The sequence below is a fragment of the Mustela nivalis genome (assembly GCF_964662115.1).
Source record: "Mustela nivalis genome assembly, chromosome: 3".
NCBI lineage: Eukaryota > Metazoa > Chordata > Mammalia > Carnivora > Mustelidae > Mustela > Mustela nivalis.
The window spans coordinates 18,471,486-18,497,026 of record NC_139022.1 but is presented as its reverse complement, the minus strand read 5'-3'; the positions used below and the strand labels follow the sequence as shown (position 1 = coordinate 18,497,026).

Sequence of the window (25,541 nt, the reverse complement as noted above, 5' to 3'; positions counted from 1 at the left end):
TCGAGGTTGTAGTGTCGCCCTCCGCTGCATGGGGGCCGCATCACCTGCTGGCTCGGCGTTAGTGGTCCGCACCCCTCTCTTGGCAGAGGCAGGCGGAGGCGGGCCTGCGGAGTCCTCTTTCATTGGCCGGGGCACAGACGCTGCCATGTTGGAGGAAGCAGTGCCTTCTGTTCGGTGGAAACGCCGTGGCTTCACCGGTAGCGTTGGTAGGAGCGCAGCCTCCTACCTTTCCTCCTCGCTCGAGTGTCGGTGCTGAGAGGCGGCGTCCGGCGGAATGGAGAGAAGTAGGATGAACCTGCCCAAGGGGCTGGACAGGCTCTGCTTCAACAAGGACGTGTTCATGAAGGTGCGCGCCTGGGCTCTGCTCCCCGGAGCTGGGCTGTGGGTGGCCTGCCCTCCTTGGCCCTCCGGGGCCTCTCCTCGGGCTTCTCCTGCGGGCTTCCTGGGCCGTCCCCGCCCCGGACGGGTCCTCGGCAGGGACCTCACTGCACTTTGCAGTGAGTCTCTTGGCCTCGGGTGGGCTAGGTGCAACCTGGAGAAAGCACTCCTGTGAAATCATGCACATTGAATGAAAAAGCCTGAAAGTTCAGGGCAAGTGGTTTTGAGCTAAACGTAAAAGCCCCGGACCCCTAGGACCCGCCTCTGGTACCGTGCGGCACAGTAAGACCGCCGCTCCCCCAGCCTGACAGAAGCCTCCCAGTGCCTTGTGCCTAGAAGCTCAGCGACTGTGAGTTGAACACATCTCTGAACACACGTACTTACCAGGAATCGGGTCAAAAAGGCACTTAAGCTAACGTTTATGCCTGACTTTCGTCTTAAGCTCAGAATGAGAAATCTGAAAGACTGTACTGTCCTTACTGGTTCTGGTCCAGTACTACAAAGCATACCAAGCTCCTTTTCTAATGTTGCCCTACTTCTCTTGGTGAAGTCAGCCTCAAGCTGGCAGCAGATAACTGTAGGACATAAACTTACAGAATAGAAATTTAAACTGAAAAGACTTTACTGACAGGAAAGGTTCATCAGACATAGCCTTGAAAATGTCCCAAGGTTTGAATCAGAGCCAGGAGGAGCTTTATCTGTTTTCTGTATCCCTCTGGGTCTGTACTTAAACTATCAAAACGTATATGTTTAATTTCTAAGGATTGGGATTTAGTAGCTGGTTTCAGTGTTAAAAAGTTTTGGCTCTGTAGGTACCTAAAATTCTGAAGAGTTTGAATTTCTTACTTTTTTATGGCTTCAAGTCATAATATGTTTTTTTCTTTTTTGGGTTAACCAGCTAGTTCCTTTTTGATACTTGCATTCAGATCACATCTCCCAAACTCTGGCTTTAAAAGTGCTTCTGTCCGGATCCTCTGCGGTGTGGCCATATCATTTTTAATATGTAGGGATGTCTAGACGAAGGTATATTGTACTCTTGTTCTTGTATGGTGATGTTAAGCCACTGTAATAAAAGGTGTTAAAGTGAATGGAGTGTCTGAAGGAGAGCACAGAGTGAATTCTCTGATCCAGAAACCTTTTGTTAATGAAGGACACGTGATGAGGAGAGAGGTCATTGGAAGAAGAAAAGGCACACACATAGACTTAAAGAATCTCAAAGCACGGAAGTCTCTTTAGCTTGTCTGTCTTTGGACTTCGTCAGGCTTTCTTTGGGCCTAACACTAGCATTTTCTAACACTTCCTAGCCCTGCCGTCTTTCTCACTCTGAGCTGACAGAATGCCTTTGGTCAAAGCAGCTTCGGAAAACAGAAATCTCAAAATAGCAGTTCTAAAGTAGGACTTAGAGGTAGGAAGAGAGCAAACTGGGAAAGTGGCTAGAATGCCAGCAATTCCATATTCTTTCAAAGCTCTGAAATTTCTGAATATAATGTACAATTTGTAGTGTTAATGAACATGACCCCTTCATACATAGAAGGAAAATACATGGAACAGCTGTTCTGTGTAAAGTGGTATTGATCTTCTATGTGGGAGCTGGAGATAAAGGTTATTTGCAATTTCTGTTTCCATCAGAGAGATGTTTTGTTAAGTTACAGTTCCGAGGCAGAAATGAGCGGAGAGCTTGCTGTCGGGGTTGTATTTCTACATAGGTGTCTTGTTTGGCACATTTTGGAATGAGACTGGGATGGTAGAAAGGGAGATGGGGTGGGGCTGCGGGTTGCACCTTGGACACTGCATACATTGAGGGGTCCACGTTGATGCAGTCTTCATGGTAGAGCTGCAGTCAGGTTTACAGCAGGAAGTTGCATGGTCATATCTGTTGAGTTCGAGCTGACTGGTGGCAGGAGACTACTTAAAAAGTCATGTTTATGAGATCTAATAAGAAATAGAAGGGGAAAGGTATGCAAAAGAGGTAGGTGATCAAAGTGCAGGAATGGCAGATGGGGAAGGGTCACCTGGGGCAGAGGCACTGGCAACATCATACTTTGTCGGCTTAGAAATCCGAAAATCCTTTGGGTTGACATCCAACTAATAGATGAGCAGGACATAAGGTATTGGTAGTAGGGGGAGAAAGTGGCATAACAGATAAATTAGACCATTTACATGGGTGTGCTATTGACACCACAAGTAGCCTTCCTCTTTCATCTCCAGTCGTACAGAAAAATTAGCAGCCATCCCACGGGACCTCTTCCATCCTGCTGATCATGATCCCATTCTTGTATTTGTCCCCTTCTCCTCTTCGCCTGGTACGGGGAGGGGCTCTCCTTCCTCCTCGGGTTCAGTCTCCACTCTGGCGAAGTCCATGCCCTCCCGCCCTTCCAGGAGCCTGCAAGGATCCTCTCCCCTGCACTCCTTCCCATCACGCGCTCCTGTTTGATCCTCTCCCACTTGACTGCCCCACCTCTAGGTATTGCCCTGTCACTGTCGCGACTGCCCCACCTCTAGGTATTGCCCTGTCACTGTCGTGCATCACAGCCAGTGCTCAGGGGTTGACTTGACTTTCCCACCTTCCACCCTTCAGGCCCTGTCATTCCACTAAAGAGTTCTTACCAAAACTGTTTCTAAGTCAGCGCACCTGACCTTTCTCTGTCTCCTTACTCGACATCGCAGTAGACCAAATGCTCTGCATTGCTTCCTGTCTTTCTTCTACCTCTCTGATGTGTCTCCTGTGCAAAGTCATGCTCCTGGTAGCCACTGAATGCTGATTATGGGCTCAGCCCCGTGTTCCTTTCTTTCCCTAGATGACCTTTTGTGCAGCTTCATGACCACCTATCAGCAGGTAAGGCAGATTCCTGTCTCTGGTCCACACGCCTCCTGAGCACCAGTTCTGTGTATCGGACTTGCTGACCTTTCTTCTCGGATGTGTCTGTGGCCCCTCAGACTCATCAGGTTCAAGACGGAATTCATGAGCACCTCCTCCACGGAAAACCACCTTTCTTATTCTATTGCCTCTCTCGGTAAACACTTCATCCGTTTAGCCTGGAGTCGGGAAACCAGAAGTCAACTCCTACTCTGTCACCTTTCCAAAATCTAGTCTGTTACACCAAGTCCTGTGGATTTTGCTTACTAAACCTTTTGAGTCCATATACTTCTTTCCATCTCTTCTCGTACCTTTGCAGTGCGCCCTTGCCATCACACCGTAGAAGCTTCTCACCCAGTCTCCATGTGCCTTCCTTGTCTTTCTGGCCCCTGGTCTACACTGCAGGCAAGCCACTCTTGTCAGAATGCGGATGTGATCTTGTATGTACCAGGTGACTGGTCAGTCCACTAGCTCTTGAAAAACCATTTTCCCACACACTCGAACGTATTTCAAAGAGAATCAGTCCCCCATGGGGTAGTTTTCCTTGGTAGACAGTTTGTTTCTGCAATGAGCCATCTGCCTCCTTCGAACTTCTCTGTGTCAGTTCCTCTCTGGAACCTGTGGCTTCGTTGGCACCCTGGGTAGGCACATGATGACCTTTTCCATGAGAAGTGAAGGCAGGAGCCCTCTGGACGGTGAATGTATGTACCCTCATGTTCCATAGGTAAAAGAACCGTGTGTGGGGGTGGGGGGGTAAGTCCTTGAGGCTCCTCCCTGTTCTAATTGGGTGAACTGGGAATTTTGAGGCAGGAAGCAGGTCCTGTGTGTCCTTGTTTGCAGGGAGCATGCATTCTGATGGACAAAACGGAAAAGGGGAAGAATGAGCAGCTGCTCAGATCTGTTTGTACTGTGCTGGCTGATTAGCTGTGACCTGCAGATGTGGGTCCCATCCTCGGCTCTGCTCTCTGCCTGCTTATGTCTGACTTGGGGCAAATCACTCGCCTCCGGCCTTCTGTTTGCTTGTTAGTATAATGAGGTGGTGCTTATCTATGTGATCTTTGCGGGCTCCTCTGAAAAGACTCTAGTCCATCCTGGCTTGCAGATAAGGAAACTGAGGCCTGAGGTGTGATGACTTCCTTTAAAGCCACACAGCTAGTTGGGGCCAATCACAGGCCAGATCTCCTGACCCCCACGCATCAGTCCTTGGAAATCCTACTGTAATATGTTCCTTTCCAGAGGCCACAGGTGGGAACTGAGGGAAGTGGGACAATCAGAACATTAAGAATAGCGCAGAAGATGGCACAATGTCCGCATGCCTTGGCACCTGCATTTCACCAATAGGGCCACCTCTTACCTTAGAAGAAGTTCCCACAGAGCTGGTGATCTGGATGCCTGGCCTGGAGCTTAGCTATGGTAAATGGGACCAGAGGGAAGTGATGGCTGTTTGAGGGGGACTTTGTTGACAGCAGCTGGAGATAGCAGCTGACAGAGGAGGAACAAGGAAGAGTGACAGACGGCAGATAGCCGCAGGCCCGCAGGTCAGCCACTGTTGCCCAGGGTTGCCCATCCCCAGGAGCCGACTTCGTATCACAGGATCTGAGTGCTTACCCTGTGGGTTCTTAGTTCGATGTCACGTCTTGATGACAAGATTCCATTCTCTTCCGCATCAGTGTGAGACAGACATCGTAATGAAATTCTAATTAGCCAAATATGGAATGTAAGCCTGGGACTCATTTTATAGAGAAATTTTCTTATGTGAACTACTTTCCCTGATGATAGAGGAGTTGTGACGATGTAACATCAGATAAAGTTTATCTGATTGGCACTTGTAAGAAGGGTTCCCGGCAAAAAAGAACTGTTTTTTTGTTGTTGTTGTCCTCCCTTTTGATCTTTCCTTTCCATTACTTTTTTTTTTTTTTTTTGTCTTGTGAGTGGTCATCTGATTTATAAAAAGATGCAACAAAAAGTAAAATGGTACAAGATAATCAGTTTCAAAACATAAAAAAGTGAGTGTCTTTAGCCATAGCTCAGAACAGAGGAACTGGGTAAGGAGAATTGCTTGTATGAACTGGCAACAGGAAAAGTTGGTAAAGGAGAGCTGAGGAACTCTATTAAGACATAGGAGTGAGGGGCTCCATCATCATCTGGCATTTGCTCAGTGTCGTCTATATGGTTAGAGATGTCCATGATGGGAACTCCAGCAATCTTCTGGGTCTGGGTCAGCTGATGCCACAGTGTAACACTCTGAAGTACTTCCATACTGAGCAGTCATCTGCATAGTTTGTCTTGTGTGTACGTGGTAATCATTTGAATCTTGGCTCTTTCGCAATCTTTAGAGCCTCTTGATACTTTCACCCCGGTTTCTCAGGTTCAGCCATTACACAGTCAGTTGTACAACTGGTAAACTTGGCACACAGCCCATCCATCATTGACCGGTCAAGTTTGGCTTAAATAGAAAAGTTGATAAAGTCGGTACCAACCAGGATGTGGTAAGTCGGCCCAGCTGTGTGTTTATATTGGAAAAAGCAGGAGGGATGTTGGGGGACTTCTCTTTCCTTGAGTGCATGGGATCCTTCTTTTCTTTCTTTTTAGGTTTTAATCTGTCCTTCTCTCAGAGAAGGATCTCAGAGCTAAGCATTCGCTTCCCGGTCACATACTTTCTTGCTTTCTCTTGCTTCCCCATGTTTACATCATGCCCATTTCTCCTTGCTTTTGATTTTCTAATTCACTCTTTGTAGTACCATAAAACTTATTTAAATAAAATGTTGGCCTACTAAGTCATTGATTATTAGTAAGTTCTTTGTTCAAAATTTGAGAGCAAGAAGTATTATGTAAATATATCTTTTTGTTATTTAACTAGTCTTACAACATTTAGCATCAAATTTCTTGAAACATTTAAACAAATTAATCACAAACTGGGGCTTGGGCTCTTTCTTTCTTTTTTTTTTTTTTAAGTAATCTCTATACCCAACATGGGACTTGAACTCACAACCCTGAGATCAAGACCTGCACGCTCCAGTGACTGAACAAGCCAGGTGCCCTTTGGGCTTTTTGTTTTTAAGTTCCTCAGGTGAGGGGGTGCCTTAGTGGCTCAGAGGTTTAAGCTTCTGCCTTCAGCTCAGGTCATGGTCTCAGGGTCCTGGGGTCGAGCCCTGCATGGGACACTCTGCTCAGCATGGAGCATGATTCCCTCCCTCTCTGCCTACTTGTGATCTCTCTCTCTGTGTCAAATAAATAAATAAAATCTTAAAAAAAAAGTTCCTTAAGTGATTCTAATGTGTGACCAGTGTTGAGAACTCTAGCACTGGATAGTTCCTTTAAATAGCTCAAGAAATTAATTTTGAAAAGCGAACTAAAAGCCTACATAGATTATGATTGGTGTTAAATTGAGGGGAAAAAAGAGATAAAGAGAAGAAATCAGCTGGAACAGAGTGTAATTAGGTACTCAAATATTTGTTAGATGGATAAATACATTACGGAATGTAGGGTTTGTTGTTTTTTTTTTTGTCTCTTCATAATTATGTCAAATGGGTCTATAAATTCAAGAAAGGAGTTTGATATAAAATTGATTAAAATGTTAGAACAGAAGTTTTTTAGAATTTTAGTGTTACTATTTCATGATGCTTTTAAGATGATCTCTCTGTAGATGGTGGGAAGATCTTGTTAGCATATGTTTTTAATTTCTCAAGCTTGAATAATTTAGTCACCGAACAAAGATTTAGAATGAGTTTTGGGAGACACAAGTCCTAGATTATGTCCCCACCTAGCTGTGTCAGAGATTTGAGAGCAGGGGAAGGAGGGAAGAGCTTCAAGGACACTTTTGTATACATGCTGATACCTTGGGTGGGAACACTCTTCCCACACTTCCGGTGGCTAGCTCTTTTGTGTCATTTGGATCTCAACTCATTGTTCTATATTTCCTGGTTCATCCAAGTTAAAATACATCCCATTTGTCACTCAACCTTTACTGTGTCCTGTTTTCTTTTTAGCTGTGATCACTATTCATTAATCACTATTTGATCACTGTTCATTAATATAATGTTTGTTTACATATATATTTTCTCATTTCTGCATTAGAATATCTGCTCCTTAAAAGCAGAGACCTTGTCTTTTCTTTTCATGACTGTGTCCCCAGGTCTTAGAGCAGAGCTGGAGTTGCATGATAAATATTTGAGGAATATTTATGGGATATACAGGGACATTTATTCATCTCTGTTGTCCATTGTTTTCAAGAATGGTTGGAAACACACACATACGTGAGCTCACACAAACTTTCTATGTCTTTCAACCCCTATGTAGTGTGCAGATTAGTGCTTAACTATTTTGTTTTTTTGTCTCGATGAAATGGGACATGTTTCATAAATTTCATATGCCCTCTTAGTACTTCTCATCATTACAGAGTGATGGTTCTTGGGGATTCTGCTTCTCGTGGAGATAGTATATAGTGATTTTATAAGTCCATGTATCTGGGAAGGAGTGTTTTACTTCTTGGCAGCTTAGAGAACTTCAATCTTTCCAAATTCTATGTAATTTTCATAGCATTAAAGCTACTAATTTCAGATTATTGGTAAGTTTTAAATGATTAATTCCCAGGTTACTTTGAATTAGTCTTTGTTTGCCATCCCTGATTGCAGCTAGTTAGTAAAGTAGCTAAACTTTTAAACTCTACTTGGTTTTAATTTTGAGTGATGTCACTGCTTCTCTCATGGTTAATGGTTCTTAATTACCTGCAGCTTGTCTGGTTTGCTCATTTATTTTTCTGTGTTCCAACACCTCTTGTGATCTCCCAACTTCTGGCCTTTTGGGGGATTTGTACTTTAACTGGGTTCAGATAGGAAATACCCCTGAGTACAGATATTTTTCTTCTAACTTCACTATCTCCTATTATTAATGTATTACATTGTTGTGGTACATGTGTTACAACTGATGAACCAGCATTGATACAGTATTAATTAAAATCCATGGTTTACATTAGGGTTCACTCCTCTTTCTATAGTTCTGTGGGTCTTGACAAATGTATAATGTTATTTACCTACTGTTGGTATCTTTCAGCCTAGTTTCATTGCCTTGAAAAACCCTGTACCTCATCTATTTGTTTCTTCTCCTCTCTCTGCACCCTCCTTGCTCACCCCTCAGCCTGGGATCTTTTTACTGTCTAGAGTTTTACCTTTTTAGAGGCACCTGGCTGGCTTAGTTGCTAGGGAATCTGACTCTTGATCTCAGGGTTGTGAGTTCTAGCCACCACATTGGGTATAGAGATGACCTAAAAAATAAATAAAAATTAAAATGTTGGTTAATTTTTACCTTTTCCAGAATGCCATAGAGTTGGAATCATATAGTATTTAGCCTTTGAGACTGGTCCTTCACTTAGCAATATGCATTTAAGGTTCTTCGAAGTCTTGTGGCTTAATAATTCATCTTTTAATTGTCGAATAATCCGTTGTGTGGGTGTGGCACAGTGTACCTGTTCACCTACTGAAGGAGATTGGATTGCTTCAAAGTTTTGGCACTTCAGAGAATAAAGCTGCTGTAAATATCCGTGTGCAGGTTTTTGTGTGGACACTAGTTTTAAGCTCTTTTGGGTAAATACAAAGGAGCACAATTACTGATCTTATAGTGAGAATGTGTTTAGTTCTGTGAGAAACTGCCAAGCTGTCTCACACAGTGCCTCCCATTTTGCATTCTGACCAAACAGTGAATGAGAGTTCAGTTGTCCCACATCCTTGCTAGCATTTGGTATTACTAGTGCTTTGGATTTTTTATATTCTACGTGATATGTAATAGTACCTTGTTTAAATTTGCAATTTCTTAATGACATACAAAGTTGAGCATCTTTTCAGATCCTTTTTTTTTTCGTTTTTAAAGATTCTATTTATTTATTAACAGCACAAGCATACGGAGAGGTAGCAGCAGGCAGCAGGAGAGGGAAAAAAGCAGGCTCCTCGCTGAGCCGGGGGCCCAGTGTGGATTTCAGTCCCAGGACCTGAGCTAAAGGCAGATGCTTAACTGACTGGGTTTCCCAGCCACCGCTCTTTTCACATTTTTAAATTAGGTTTGATTTCTTGTTGCTACTAAGACATCTTTATATTATATTTCTTATTTTAAGTCCTTTACCATGGCTGTGTTTTGCAGATATTTTCTCTACTCTGTGACTGGTCTTTTCATTCTCTCTCTCTCTTTTTTTTTTAAGATTTTATTTATTTATTTGTCAGAGAAAGAGCGAGCGAGAGTGAGCACAGGCAGACAGAGTGGAAGGCAGAGTCAGAGGGTGAAGCAGGCTCCCTGCGGAGCAAGGATCCCAATGTGGGACTCGATCCCAGGACGCTGGGATCATGACCTGAGCCAAAGGCAGCTGCTTAACCAACTGAGCCACCCAGTTGTCCTGTCTTTTCATTCTCTTAACAGTGTCTTTTACAGAGAAGTTTAATTTTAACAAAATCCCTCTCATCAATTTTTTTTCTTTCGTAGATCATGCTTTTGGTTTTATATCTGAAAAGTCATTGCCAAATCCAAGGATCCCTACATTTTTTCTTATGTCATCTTTAAGAAGTTTTGCATTTTACGTTTAGGTTTTGTGAAAGGTGTGAAAAGTTTGTTTTTATTCTTTTCATTTGTTTGTTTTTTCTTATCAATGTCCCATTGTTCGGTTCCATTTGTTGAAGACTGTCCTTGCCATTGAGTTGCCTTTGCCTGTGTGTGTGGATGTTGTTCTGGGCTCTCCACTCTGTTCCAAGCACCTGTCTCTTTTGCCAGGCACCTTCTGTCTTAATCACTATAGCTTTAATAGTAAGTCTTGAGATTGGGTGGTGGCAATCCTCAATTTCCTTTTTTTCCCCGCTCTTTAATATTTTGTTGACTACTCTGGGACTCTTGGTTTTCCAGTTTTCCATCCAAATTTTAGAGTCAACATGTTGGTATCCACAGAATAACTTCCTGGCATTTTGATTGGGATTGCATTGAGTCTGTCGATCAGTTTGGGAAGAACTGACCTCTTAACAGTATTGAGTGTTCTTACCCAAGATTATGGACTTTCTTTCCACTTCACATCTTACCTTGCTTGTTATCTTTCATCAGAATTTTATACTTTTTCTCATATAGATCTTGTGCATATTTCGTTAGATTTGCACCTAAGTATTAATTTTTTTGGTATGCTAATGTAAATGGTCTTGTGTTTTTAACTTCAAATTCCACTTGTACATTGCTGGTATATATGAAAGCAATTGACTTTTTAAATTTTTTAATTAAAATTCAATCTCGTTAACATACAGTGTACTTTTAGTTTCATGGTTAGAATTTCGTGATTCATTGGTTGCATACAACACCCAGAGCTCATCCCAACAAGTGCCCTCCTTAATACCCCTCACCCAGTTACCCCAACTTTCCCCTCTCCAGTAACCCTCAGTTTGTTTCCTGTAGTTAAGTCTCTTGTGATTTGCCTCCCTGTCTGTTTCTATTTTTCCTTCCCTTCTCCTATATTCATCTGTTGTTTCTTAAGTTCCACATGTGACTGAAACTATATGGTATTTGTCTTCCTCTAGTTCCATCCATGTCCTTGCAAATGGCAAGATTTTGTTCTTTTTGATGGCTGAGTAATGTGTGTGTGTGTGTGTGTGTGTGTGTGTGTGTATGTATACCACATCTTTATCCATTCATCTGTTGATGGACATCTGGGCTCTTTCAATGGTTTGACTATAAACATCGGGGTGCTTTTGCCCCTTCAAATCACTTTGTGTACTTTGGATAAACATCTAATAGGGCAATTGCTAAGTCATACTGTTTTCCAGAGTTGCATTCCCACCAACAGTGTAGGAGGATTCCCCTTTCTCCACATCTTCGCCAACATCTGTTGTTTCCTGACTTGTTAATTTTAGCCATTTTGACTGATATAAGGTGGTGTCTCATTGTGGTTTTGATTTGTATTTCCCTGATGCTGAGTGATGTGGAGCCCTTTTTCATGTGTCTGTTGGCCATTTGGATATCTTCTTTGGTCTGTTCATGTCTTCTGTCCATTTCTTGACTGGATTTTTTTGTTTTTTGGATGTTGAGTTTGATAAATTCTTTATAAATTTTGAATACTGGCCCTTTGTCTGATACATCATTGGAAAGCAATTGACTTCTGTATTTTAACTGTGTATTGTGCAGACTTGCTATAATCACTTGACTAGTTTCAGGAGGGTGTGGGGTGTGAAGTCTTTGTATTTTCTGTAGACAGTCATGTCATCTGTGAACAAAGTTTTATTCTTTCCCAGGTTGTATACCTTTTGTTTCCTTTTCTTACCTTATTTCATTAGTTTGGCCTTCCAGTATAGTATTGAATAGTAGTAGTAGAAGGGACATCCTTGCCTTGATTCCCTGTCTTCTATTTTCTCAGTATTAATATCATGTTAGCTGTGAATTTTTGGAAACATTCTTTATCAAGTTGAGGAAGTCCTCCTATTCTTAGTTTCCTGAGGGTTAATAATGAAGAGGTGTGGATTTTGTTAAATGTTTTTTTTCCTCCCTTCATTGATATGATCATGTGATTTTCTTTCTGTTGATATGATGGATCACATTGATTTTCTAATGTTGAACATTTTCTAATGTTGCATACCTGGAATAAATCCTACATGACCCTGGTGTATAATTTTTTAATATAGTGTTTGCTTTTATTTGCTAATTTTTGTTGAAGATTTTTGTGTCTGTGTTCATGAGAGATACTAGTTTGTAGTTTCTTTTCTTGTAGTATTGGTTTTGGTGTCAGGGTAATAATGATCTCCTAGAATGATTTAGGAATGATTTAGGAAGTACTCCTTCTAGTTTTACTTTCTGGAAGAGATTTTAGAGAATTGTGTAGTATTCCATAAATGTTTGGTTGAATTTACAGTGATTGGGATTGTTAGCAGTAGCCCTCCCTTCTTTCATCTGATATTAGTAATTTATGTCTTCTACCTTTTTTTCTTTGTTTGACTGGCTAAGGGTCTGTCTGTTTTATTGATGTTTTCAAAGAAACAGACTTGGGGTTTATTGATTTAAAAAAAAATTCCTGGTTTTAATTACATTGATTTCTGCTCTAATTTTTATTCTTTTTCTACTTCCTTTAGGGTTTTTTTTAATGATTTTATTTGACACAGAGAGAGTCAGTGAGAGAGGGAATACAGGCAGGAGGAATGGGAGATGGAGAAGCAGCCTCCCTGAGCAGGAAGGACCCTAGGACCATGTCCTGAGCCAAAGGCAGATGATTAACCAACTGAACCACCCAGGAGCCCCTCCTTACTTTAGATTTGATTTTGTTGTTGTTGCCTAAAATGGAAGCTTAGATTATTGACTTTAATCCTTTTTTTTCTAATATTTGCATTCAGTACTGTATTTTCCCTTTAAGCAGCATTCCACACATTTTGCTACATTGTATTTTGTTGAGACTGGTCTCCTGTCATTTAGAAGTGTGTCATTTAATCTCCATGTATTTTGGACTTCTTCAACTATCTTCTGTTACTGATTTTTAATTCCATTGCGGTCTGAGAACATACTTGGTATAATTTTTATTTTTAAAAATGTGTTGTGTTTTGTGGCCCAGAATTATTCTGTCTTGATGAGTGTTCCATATGAGCTTAAGAAGAATGTGTGTTGCACTATTACTGGGCGAAATAGTCTGTGTACATCTGTTGTACGGTAATTGATGGTGGTGTTAAGTGTGCCATGTCTGGACTGAATCCTTGTTGCCCTGCTGCTGGATCGGCCCATTAATGATGGAGAAGTGTTGAAGTCACCAGCTGTGATAATGGAGTTGTTTATTTCTCCCTGCAGTTCTGCTAGGTTGTGTCTCACCTGTGTTGATCAGGCACACATACCTTAAGGATAATTGTGTCTTCTTGGTCAGTCGATTTCTTTATCATTATGTAATGCTGCTCTTTATGCCTGATAATTTTCCTTCTCTGAAATCTGCTTTGTCTGAAATTCATGTAGCTACGCCATTGTTCCTGTGATTAGTGTTACTTTGGATTGTTTTTAATGTATCCTAGCATTTAGCTACATTAGTTGATATTTAAGTTGTTTCATTTTTCATCAAAATATAATTCACAAAGCATAATAGTTGCCATTTTAAAGTGTACTCTTCTCTGGTTTTTAGTATATTTACTGTGTATATGGTACATACGTCACTTCTGTCTAATTCCAGAATGCTTCAATCACCCGAAAAATAAACCTCTTACTTCCAATTCTCCCCTCCCCTTATTCCCTGGCAATCATGAATCTACTTTTTGTTTTTATGGATTTGCCTTTTCTGGAACATCTCATATCAGTGGAATTGTATAACACGTGACCTTTTGTGTCTGGCTTCCTTTAACCTGAGAGTAGAATGTTTTCAGACTTCACTCGTGTTGTAGCATGTAACAGTTTATTCCTTTTTATGGTTGTGTAAGAGGCTCTTCCACATTTTATGTATCCATTCATCAGTTGATGGACGTTGTGTATATACTCTTTTCGCTGTTACGAGCAGCGCTGCTGTACACATTCATGTACAGGTTGTGGCAGGAACATCTGTTGTCAGTTCTGTCGGTGTCATACCCCTAGACGTAGAACTGCTGGGTAATTGTACGTGTGTAACTTCTTGAGGAGCTACCGAGCTGTTTACTGCCTTAGCCACACTGTTTTACATTCTCACCGACAATACAGGAGGGTTCCAGCTTCTCCGCCTTCTTGCCAGCACTTTTCTTCTTCTTTTTTTTTCTTTTTCTTTTTCTTATTTTACCATAGTTGTCCTAGTGGGTGTGACGTGGCATCTGCATGTGCTTTTGATTCGCATTTCCCCAATGACTAAGGATGTCGAACATCCCGACATGTGCTCTTGACCGTCTGTGTATCATCTTTGGATAAATGTCTATTCAAAAGTCTTTGGCTTGTTTTTAAATTAGGTTATTTGTCTTTTTGTTGTTGAGTTCTAAGAGTATATTTGCATATACTGGTTATTAGACCCTTGTCAGACAAATGATTTGCAGATACTCTCTCCCATTCTGTGGGTTGTCTTTTCACATTCTCCGTAGTGTCCTTTGACACACGAAAGTTTTTATTTTGATCAAGTTCAGCTTATCTAATATTTCTTATTGCTTTGTGTATCATGTCTAAGAAAGCTTTTCCCGATCCAAAGTCATACAGATTTTCACCTGTTTTCTCTGAGTGTTACAGTTTTGACTCTTACATTTAAATCTTTGATCCATTTTGAGTTATATTTTTGTGTATGTGTGACGTTGCTGTTCCAAGTTCATTCCTTTGCATGTAGATATTCACTTGTCCCAGTAGTAGGCACTCGAAAAGACTGTTCCCCCCCCCCCCCATTAAATGGTCTTGGCATCCTTGTGAAAAATCAGTTGACCATAAATGTATGGGTTGTAAATACTTTCTTTTTGAATACTTGGGGAATCTACACTATAAAGTAAAACCATTTCTAAAGTAGTAAAACCATTCTTGGTTAAGTGAAATGGGTCTCTATTATGGCACTGTGAGTTTGGGTTTGCTTTTCACAGCAAACGCTGCCTAACCCAGTATTCACAGATGTTCCGAGTTATTTAGTCATGTGTTATGCAACTTTTGTTTATCTGAGAACAAATGCATAAATGGTAAGTTGAGTACTAATATTACCTAATAGCATTTGTTCACTGAGGCTAAGTTATATGATTTACTTATTTATTTATTTATTTAAGATTTTATTTGAGAGTGAGAGAGTGCAGGAGCAGGAGGAAGGGACAGAGGGAGAAGCAGGCTCCTTGCTCAGCAGAGCGCCTGATGTGGAACTCAAACCCAAGAGACTGGGATCATGACCTGAGCCAAAGGCAGATGCTTAACCACATAGGCACCCCAGTTATACAATTTAGAATGCCATCATGAAGTTCAAGAACTTCAACAATGTGTAACTGAGGCAGGGAAAGTGATCGACCTAAAGGTATACAGTTGATGAGTAGGATGGCTAGGATTATAAACCGAGACCCCCTCCCGTGATGTACTACATAACTATGATGTAAGGTCTGAAATTGTCTCCGGAGAGAAAGGTCCAGGCTAATTTGGTCACCAGTGTAAGGAGCAGGTGGCTTTCTGTAGATGACTGTGAAATTACGGTTTTAAATGAAGTCCTTCTCTCTGACACTAGCAGGGTCAGTCTTTGGTTGATTAACTAAAAAAGTCAGTTTAAACAAGTACTCTTAGGGAATGGTACATACAGTTTTTAGCATTTTATTTGGAAAAAATATGTACATTTATTCTCCATTGAAACAGTGCCAGGTCTTTTCTCTGGAAACTGGCCTGCAGATTAGATTTCTGAGTTATCACAGCACTTGGGTCGCTCAATACCATTCCTACCTTCGGTTCAGGTCATGACCTCGGGGTCCTGGGATGGAGTCCCACATTGGGCTCCCTGTTCAGCAGGGAATCTCCTCCCATTGCCCCTTTCCCTGCTCATACTGTCTGTCTGTGTCTCAAATAAATAAAAAGAATCTTTAAAAAAAGCTTTCTATGTTGTCTTTTCTTGCATTCAGTTTCAGTTTCTTTAACTGAATTGAGTGAGAATCCTGTGATCACTCCCTCCCTGCCAGGTACTTGGTCATCTCACCCATACCTAACTTAGCAAAAATTTTCTTATTGATTTCTTTGTATCAAATCTTTCCAAAGTAGCTGTGTTGGTTTTCAAAAGAACAGTGATTTTTTTTGCAGTCATATTTTGTTGGTTTACATAGTGTTTAATGAAAAGTAAGTGTAGGTGTCCTTAACTAGTTTGGGAATCATCACATTTGATTCTTGCTGACTAAACAGGTCATGGAGTAGCAGAGTCACAGGGGAATTAGATAGTAATTTATTGCCTCTAAGCATATAAGCCTACCAGGGTATCACAGTATTGTAAAGGGGAAACACAGGATAGCTAATCCTGTGAGACCAATACTTGGAAATAGGTTATGAAAGATTTGGAACATCTGTTCAATGGGACACTCAGCATGCACATAAAATATTAATAGAAATGTATGTGTTTTATGTAAAGACATTCAAGTTATATTTTTAGATGGGAAATTTTTTTTAATAGAATGGGTTTTTAGTTTTTATTTTTTTATTCTTTTTTTAAGATTTTATTTATTTATTTGACAGAGAGAGAGAGAGAGAGGTCACAAGGAGGCAGAGAGACAGGCAGAGAGAGGGGGGAAAGTAGGCTCCCGGCTGAGCAGAGAGCCTGATGTGAGGCTTGATCTCAGGACCCTGAGATATGACCTTAGCCGAAGGCAGAGGCTTAACCCACTGAGCCACCCAGGTGCCCCTAGATGGGAAATAGTTTAGAAGAGCATGAATATTTGTGTGTGTGTGTGTGTGTGTGTGTGTGTGTGTGTGTACACATATGTGTGTGTACACACATACATAGAGAAGGTCTGGGGTTTCCATTCAAGATGGTGGCATAGGAGGATCTTGAACTCATCTCTTCTATGAAATACACACTGAATCTATAGCTCCATATGGAAAAATTTCCTGTGGAAAAAACCCTACAACTAGCTGAGTGACTCCTACACATTAGGTGAGTAAGGAAAAAAAACCTATGTTGAAGTAAGAATCAGTCTTGCCATAAACCCCACCCCTGGTACAGCGACCTGGGATTGGGAGGGTACTCAAAACCCCAGGCTTCTCCCTGAGGAGCAAAGGGTTTGAGCCCCACTTCTGGCACCCCAACTTCCAAGACGTACATCTAAGAGACAAGACCCCAAAACATCCAGCTTTGAAAGCCATCAGAGCTTGCACCTATGAGACCCACAAGGCTATAGCAAACTGAGAAACAGTTCTTAAAGCAGTCCTGCGAGTAGACTGACCCACCCTGGAACTCAGCACAGAAGCAGCAGACTGAAATGGGATCAGATTTCTGTGAAAGAGGCTCATTTGCTTATCTTAAAGCCCTGAGGGGCAGGCATCTAATTTAACGTGGATCTGGGAGCCTAGTAAGGTATTCTCCAAAGATGGAGCTGATGGGTACCATCTTTGCGCTGTCCCTCTACCTCACTTCTGCTTTCTGGTATCTCCTGGAAAGGAGCTTGAATGCTCGTATGATGCCCCGAGGTTTGCAGTTGCTACCCAGGTATACCTCTAGATCACCTGGCTCTAGCGGCTAGCAAGACTCACACTCACGGTAGTGAGTATCACAGTATTTACAACAACCAAGACTTGGAAATAACTAAAGTGTCCACCAATGGGGTGAATGGATAAAGACAATGTGTGTGTATACGATGGAATATTAACCATAAAAAGAAGGAAGTCTTGCCATTTGCAACAACATGGATGGACCTTGAGGATATTGTGCTGAGTGAAATAAGTCAGACAGAGAAAGAGAAATACTGTATGATCTCCCTCACATGTGGAATCTAAAAAACAAAACAAAATGAAGTCATAGAGAACAGATTGGTGGTTGCCAGAGGCGAGGTTGTAGAGGAAAAAGATGAAGGGGTCCAGTGGTATAAACTTCCAGTTAATAAGATAAGCCTTGGGGATGTAATGTACATCATAGTGACTGTAGTAAATAATACTGTGTATTATTGTATATTAATTTTATTATTTTTTATTAGAAATATGTATTATTAGCCCCAGGGTTACAGGTCTGTGAATTGTCAGGCTTACACACTTCCCAGCACTCACCGTAGTACATACCTTCCCCAATGTCCACAACCCCACAACCCTCTCCCTGCACCCCTCCCCCCAGCAACCCTCAGTTTGTTTTGTGAGATTAAGAGTCTCTTATGGTTTGTCTCCCTCCCAATCCAATATTTTTTTTTAAGATTTAATTTATTTATTGGACAGACAGAAATCAAAAGTAGGCAGAGAGGTAGGCAGAGAGAGAGGAGGAAGCAGGATCCCCGTTGAGCAGAGAGCCCGATGTGGCCTCGATTCCAGGACCCTGTGATCATGACCTGAGCTGAAGGCAGAGGCTTTAACCCACTGAGCTACCCAGGTGCCCCCCTCCGAAACCAATCTTGTTTCATTTTTCCTTCCCTACCCCCACACCCCCCACTTTGCCTCTCAAATTCCTCATATCAGGGAGATTGTATGATAATTGTCTTTCTCTGATTATTTCACTCAGCATACCCTCTAGTTCCATCCACGTCATTGCACATGGCAAGATTTCATTTCTTTTGATGGCTGCATAGTATATTATATATATATATATATATATATTTTAAGATTTTATTTATTTATTTGACAGAGATCACAAGTAGGAAGAGAGGCAGGCAGAGAGAGAGGAGGAAACAGGCTCCCTGCTGAGGAGAGACCTGATGTGGGGCTCGATCCAAGGTCCCTGGAATCATGACCTGAGCCGAAGGCAGAGGCCTTAACTCACTGAGCTACCCAGGTGCCGTATATTATTATATATTTAAAGTTGCTAAAGCTTAATAGTTCTTAGCACAAGAAAAAAATGTGTATGTTTGGTGATGGATTTTAACTAGTCTTAGGGTGATCATTTCACAACAGATAAAAATATGGAATTTTCATGTTGTACGCCTGAAACTAACATGTGTCCATTATATGTCAGTTTCTTTAAAAAGTAATTGATATTTTGTTTTTTTAAAAATTATTTATTTATTAGACAGAGATCACAATTAGGCAGAGAGGCAGGCAGAGAGAGAGACAGGGAAGCAGGCTCCCTGCTGAGCAGAAAGCCCAATGTGGGCTTGAACCCATAACCACTGAACCAGCCAGGCACCCCAAAAGTAATTTATATTTTAAAGAGAAAGACTATGGCACCTGGGTGGCTCAGTCAGTTAAGCGTCTGCCTTCGGTTGAGATCTTGATTTCAGGGTCTTGGAATGAACCCTGGCATCAGGCTCCCAGCTCAGCAGAGAGCCAGCTTCTCCCTCTGCCCCTCCTCCCACTTGTTCTCTCTGTCTCTCTCTCTCAAATAAATAAAATCTTAAAAAAAAAAAAAGTAAAGAGACCAAAACAAAGTCTGGAAGGATGTGAATCGCTGTGTTAAAATTAAGAAGAAAAAGCTGTTTCTATTTTGAGAAGAGCCTCTTTGAAATGTATAATTAAAAGAAATAAAATGCCTGTAGAGTTAGGCAACAGGAGAGAATGGTCTTGGTGAGGGGCCCCCTTTCCCATAATCTTAGGAAGTGAGCAGACCCCCTGATGTCCTGTGTGTGTTCCCCTGCAGTAATACAGCCTCTTATTCTTTCTCTGATCTTATTTTTCTATGTAAAATGTGGTATCAGTGCAATCATTTTTTCTTTCTGGTTTGATTTTCAGGAAGATTTCGACGTCGATCACTTTGTGTCTGACTGTAGGAAGCGTGTCCAGCTGGAGGAACTAAGAGGAGATCTGGAACTCTACTATAAACTTCTTAAAATAGCCATGGTCGAGATCATCAACAAGGATTATGCAGATTTTGTCAACCTTTCCACAAACTTGGTAAACCTGAAATTCACAAGTCCTACACGCACACACACACACACACACACACACACTTTCTCTCTCCTTCATATTTATTAAAAGGGCAGAGTTTTTAGAAACCTTTCAGTTGATTACCCCACCAACCCCACCAGAAACTTGAAGAAATTACCAATTTCATTAATAAAAGAACTAAACTTTTTGGAATACATTTTTTTGTTTTAGTTTTTATTCATTTAAGGTTGCTCTAGTTTGATTGTTTCAAATTCATTAGTCAACAGTGAAAAGTAAAGGATAATAATACCCAAGAGGTTGTTTTATTAGTTGCTAAGTGATTACCCTGAAGTCTTCCTTGATTTAGACTAATTTGTAGGAGCAAATGTCCACCACTCTTACAATGTTTAATTTACTCCCAGGTATATCTGTTAGCCAGAGCTAGGTTGAGGGAACATTGGCCAATATTGATATTTAAAAAGTTTGGTTTTATAAAAATATAAGAATGATTTGCAGTGAGCTTATCAATTGTTTGTAAAAGCCATTTAGAAATGTTGAATTTTGTTACTTGGCAGAAAAGTCTCCTTGTTGATGCTTCATTTTGTTTTAAATCTGTTTGTCCAGAGAAGCACAGAAAGTTGCAGCTCCATGGGAATTTCAAGAAGCATTAAAATTAATGATGCACATTTGCTTTTGGGAAATATACCACTAAGATAAATATCCCAATAGGATTAAAAACCTAGAAAATTTTACTTCTGTTTAATTTCTATTTTTCTCAAGGCTTATAATAATGTTTAAGAGAGACATAGCCCGTCAGACTTTCACATCAGCTGGCTGAGTATCATCAATTACAGACAGAGAACTGTTCACCTTCTGTGAAAATTTTTCACATTCATTTAAAATGTCATCTAAAGGCAAATTGTTCTTAAGGAAGCTTTCGTTTCTCCTGACTTCCCTTATTTTTATAGTTTCATGTATTTCAACAGATTTTTTTCATATTCTATGAACAACATTAATGCCCAAATAACACTTCTGTTGTTTAGCTAGTTATGTAGCAAAATACAGTTGTGCCAAAAAAATAACTTAAATCTGGTACTGCTTTGATCGTTAAATAGATACGTCACTATTACTCCTTATCGTGATGTGTTTGTGCCAACCTGGTTTTGCCTTTAGGTTGGCATGGACAAAGCCCTCAATCAACTTTCTGTGCCTTTGGGACAGTTACGAGAAGTTCTGGTAAGTCCCCAATTAATGAAAACAGTCTGCTGTGATGCCTGTTGTCCTCGTTGGCTTTTCTCTAAGAATTCTTTTCATCTGTTAGTTTGGTGGTACTGGTGGTTGTATTTTAATGGTTCATGATTATAATATTCACCTTCAGAAGAGTTGTAAATGATTTTGTTTTTGCATATGCTAAAAACCTAAAAAAACATGTTCGATTTGAAGAAGACATATTCTCAGAGTAGACAACCTTAAAATGTCAGGGGAGAGGAAGCATATTTCCAAATTCAACTTATTAATGCCACTTTGGTCATATGTAAGTGGTTTCTAACTTACGAATGACTTGTATTTTAACAGTTTGTAATCTTGTAAATATCCCCCCCCACCCCACGTAATCTATGTGTGGTTAGGTTCCTGGGCTGATCTACAAAAACTGTGTAATCCCTAATGGAACTGAAGGATAATATAAATAAAATGTAATACTTAATAAATGTTACATTTGCATGTTCTCTCAGAAAAATCTCTGTTGTGGGAATGGGACTCCCCACGTCTAAGCCATTGGGAATAGGAACTCCACCTGGGTGAACAGTGGAGGGGCAGTTGTGGCATCACTTCTTACAGAAAACTGTGCTGCCCTGTCTCCCCTCCCGCCCCCCCCCGTCTGTGTCTGGTGCCCTGACTTACGGCCTCTGTCCATTTTGATGCCCTGTCGTAAACTTGTCATAAACAACACCATCCTTCCTTGTGTGTCTCCTCTAGCTTGAGTGGCCTCTTACGTCCCTCCCCTAAGACAGTGCCTGCATCCTAGAGAGAATATAAGGAGAACATAATTTAAGGGAAGACACAGTACATGATTAGAACCAAGAAAAATGCGGAGTGATGGAAATATCAGTACTGAGAAGCCTAGGGGAGGGGCAGGCAGGAAAGAGTTCGTGAAACAGGTAAAAATCTTGAGTTGTGCCTTGAGGTAGCCAATACTTTCCATGGTTTATGTCTCATTTGAATTTTACAAAATCTTGTTAAAGATACTTTTCCTTGGAATGGAAGGAATTTTCATGGTCCGCTGTTGGATTCCACACCAGCCGCTGTGGGGCTCTCCCACTGCCTCCTTGGTGTGCCTCTTCCTCCCAGGGCCTCATAGTGGTGTTGTTTCCCAAGCCTAGCCTTCCTTTGGCCTCCCACTCTTCTCTCGAACCCCCTCCCTGGAGGCAGATTTGCTCTACTCACACAGGCTCCTGTCCCACCTCACCCCCTGCCATCACCGTATCCCCTCCCTTTTCCATGGCCTGTTTTTATGGCCACTTTGGTCCTGCTCAGCCACAGGCCTGAACTGCCTTTCTGGTCCCAACTCTGAAGCTGTTCTGTGAGATTCTCAGACCACTGAGGGATACGACTATATCTGTCTTCATTGCATCCCTGTAGGCTGCCACAATACTGACGTCCAGGAGGTGTTTCATAATGTTGATGGAGTGAATTAATTCACCTTCCTGTGGAATTTTTGTGATATGCCTACTTCATTCTAGTTGTTTCTGTTAACCTTTGTTTTGGCCCTAATTCCTAATTATCTCTTTATTCATTAGCTTCTGGACATGTTTCTCTACCTCTGTGCTCTGCCTTTTTCTGGTCTTCTGTTCTTCATTCTTGATTCCTGGTATTTCCATACCCACATTTCATCATCATGCATCAGTGCTTTGACATTCTTTCGTTCTCCAAAATATGCAGAATCTAAAGACTTCATCTCAGTGAAGTTGGCCCTCCATTCCTATTTCTGCTTCTCTCCAGAAGGAAGCCTGCAGTGCACATGGCTGTGTGCCTGTCTGACCCTGCCCCTGAGTGTGTGTGCACTTACATCTGCTCCCCATCCCCTCCCCACCTCGGCAGCTGTGTACACATGGCTTTCAGAGTCCGATTCGAGCCCCGTCGCATTTCCAGACTCTCCTGTACTTTGCTTCATATTATCTGTTCTCCATTCTAAGCCCCCTCATCCCCATAACTTTCACTGTATATGTCATTCTTCTTTTGGCCATGCGACCCTGCCTTCGTGTCATTATGCCCCAGGTCATGAGTCCCCTCAACAGTAACTGTATCTGGTATATCATGTTTTTTTTTTTTTTTTTTTTTGGTCAATATCTGCATAGTACAGGTGCACAGGTATTAATTTCTGTGGAATTGAATGAGATGTAGGAAATTGATAATGTGACAAAACAATGTCTGTAATACATTTTCTTTATTATTCTTTTAAAGAGTCTCAGGTCATCAGTCAGTGAAGGAATTCGGGCAGTAGATGAACGAATGTGTAAACAAGAGGACATAAGGAAGAAAAAGGTACCCTCCAGTAGATTTCTTTTTTTTTTTTTTTAAGATTTTATTTATTTATTTGACAGAGAGAAATCACAAGTAGATGGAGAGGCAGGCAGAGAGAGAGAGAGAGGGAAACAGGCTCTCCGCTGAGCAGAGAGCTTGATGTGGGACTCGATCCCAGGACCCTGAGACCATGACCTGAGCCGAAGGCAGTGGCTTAACCCACTGAGCCACTCAGGCGCCCCCTCCAGTAGATTTCTTATGCTGCATGCCAGTTGAAGCCCTCTCCTCTTGTCTCCGTGAACTTGTCAGCACTATTCAGCTTTTTTTCTTTTTTTTTTTAAATTTAGCTTTTTTTCAAAGCTCTCACGCATGTGCATTTTATGCATTATGTCACGTTATCTACCTGAAATAAGAAGACAGAATTTCAGAGGTACCCACACGATCTCAAGTCACCCACTTTTTCCAGAACAAGAAACAGTGATAACTGTTGTCGGTGCAGCGCTTGACAGTTAACGACTGTATAAATTGTCAGTGGCCCTGTAAAGAAAATAGGCCTATATTAGAGACTAGGGGAGAAGTGGGCTTTCCAAAGCAAACTCAGGATTCTGCCGTAGGTTTGCTGTTATTTTCTGATCCTGTGTTCTTTATGTTCTGGTGTTCACTTTAATTTTTTCAATTCCCGTAGTTAGCATGCGGTGTTGGCTTAGTTTCAGGTGTGTGAGACAGGCAACGGCTCTGTACATCTGAGGGCTCACCCCGGGAGTGTGCCCCTTAGTGCTATCTCCAGTTCCAAGTGTCCCCGATATCATTCATGATCATAACGATGTAGGGGCACAGCGGGCATTGGGTGTCTGGGCTTCTGACTCTCGCCTGCTGCTCTGTACAATGTTTTCTATGTGTATTATTAGCATATTTGTTAAAATCTCAGTGGGGAGAAGCCTGTTTGAGGGACAGGCTTCTGTTTAATTCGCCTCTGGATCTCCTCACAGCTTTTGTCCAAAGAATGCTTGTCGTGCGCTTCCAGACAAAACAGTAAGCTTTGTGAGAGCAGGGTGTATTTCTTGCTTTATTTTCTCGTGCCCCCCCCACCCCCCGTCAGAATGAATATCGAGCTCCCAGGGGTGTTCATTATTATTATTATTTATTGAATGGATGACTTTGTATTTTTTTGTTCTTTAAGGATGAGAGTTTTCATAATGTCCCTCAACCTCTTTGATAATATTTGTAGTGTAAAAGGTCTTTAATGATTTGGTGCTTGGGCATATAGGTATATGCACATGTAAACTGAGAGGGCCAGTACAATCAGAAGCCAAAGTTAAAACATGAATAAAGGGCCATAAGAAAACAAATGGAGGGGCGCCTGGTGGCTCAGTTGGTTAAACGTCCGACTCTTGATTTTGGCTCAGGTCATGATCTCAGGATCATGAGATTGAGCCCCGCATTGAGCTCTGTGCTCAGCAGGATGTCTGCTCAAGATTCTCTCTCTCCCTCTGCCCTCCCCTGCACGCGCACATGCAGTCTCTCTCTCTCTCAAATAAACAAATCTTTTTTAAAAAAATAGGAAAGAAATGCCCATAGAAAGATTCAGGATGGGAAAAAAAAGAAATAAGAGTATAGAATATGAGAAAGCAAAGTCTAGGGTTTTTTTTTTCCTCTATAAACTTGCAATAGAATATGGAAGTATGCTTATTCTAGAACTAAGATTTGCATTCTTGAGAATTCTGAGTTTCATAGAAATATTCAAAATATAGCATGCCCTATATATTTGAAGTTAACTTTTGGTCTTATATTTTCCTGCATTTAGCATGGGAAATAAAGATGATTAAGAGTAAAGATGGTGACGTTTTTTGTTTGCTTAATTTTTATTTTTATAGATGTGTGTGTTGAGGCTTATACAAGTTATTTGATCAGTGGAAAAGATTGAAAAAATCTTAAATTCACAAAGTTCGAAAGAAACCTCTGCACTAGAAGCAAGCAGGTAAGCATTTTTTTTTAACTAAGTAGCACATAAATTAATACTTCACATTCAATCTAATTAGGCGGGGATGGCTTAGTTAGAATTCATTTCTGAACAAGAAGAAAATCCAGGTTTGTGGCTAGAATGTAGCTCCAAGAGAGTGGAGAGCATGAAATGGTGAAATCTATAACACGTTCCTATAAACGCTTTGGTTATAGACCACAGTTCCAACACGTCATTATGCTTGCAGTGTAAAAGTATATTTGGAATCACCTTCCCTGAGGACTAGCAAAGTCCGGTTGATCTTTAAGGCATACCTACCATTCATCTTGGTTTTTCTCCATCTCATTTTTTTTCCTAGACATGCCCAGAGTATTACCATTGATGTATTTTGCACCAGCATTATATTATTATGAAACAGTATAGGACATATCCAGTTGAAATTTACAAACAGGAAAG

General features: G+C 41.1%; 1 protein-coding gene across 4 annotated transcripts; it reads left to right on the top strand.

The window, feature by feature from the left end:
- The first annotated feature begins 217 nt into the window (after positions 1 to 217).
- LOC309862323 (conserved oligomeric Golgi complex subunit 2-like) lies at positions 218 to 25,066 on the top strand. Of its 4 annotated transcripts, none has more exons than XR_014310418.1 (5): positions 218 to 284; positions 19,469 to 19,630; positions 20,777 to 20,839; positions 23,066 to 23,146; positions 25,000 to 25,064. XR_014310418.1 is itself a non-coding variant. In XM_082726071.1 (5 exons), exons 1-5 carry the CDS (start codon positions 3,134 to 3,136, stop codon positions 25,030 to 25,032), a joined length of 420 nt encoding a protein of 139 aa, XP_082582197.1. In that variant the 5' UTR covers positions 3,024 to 3,133; the 3' UTR covers positions 25,033 to 25,066. The 4 variants fall into 4 exon arrangements, 2 of the variants coding, with proteins under 2 accessions (XP_082582198.1, XP_082582197.1); XM_082726071.1 differs by lacking the exon at positions 218 to 284 and adding an exon at positions 3,024 to 3,214 and having other exon boundaries at positions 25,000 to 25,066; XR_014310419.1 differs by lacking the exon at positions 218 to 284 and adding an exon at positions 18,481 to 18,575 and having other exon boundaries at positions 25,000 to 25,041.
- The last annotated feature ends 475 nt before the right edge of the window (positions 25,067 to 25,541 follow it).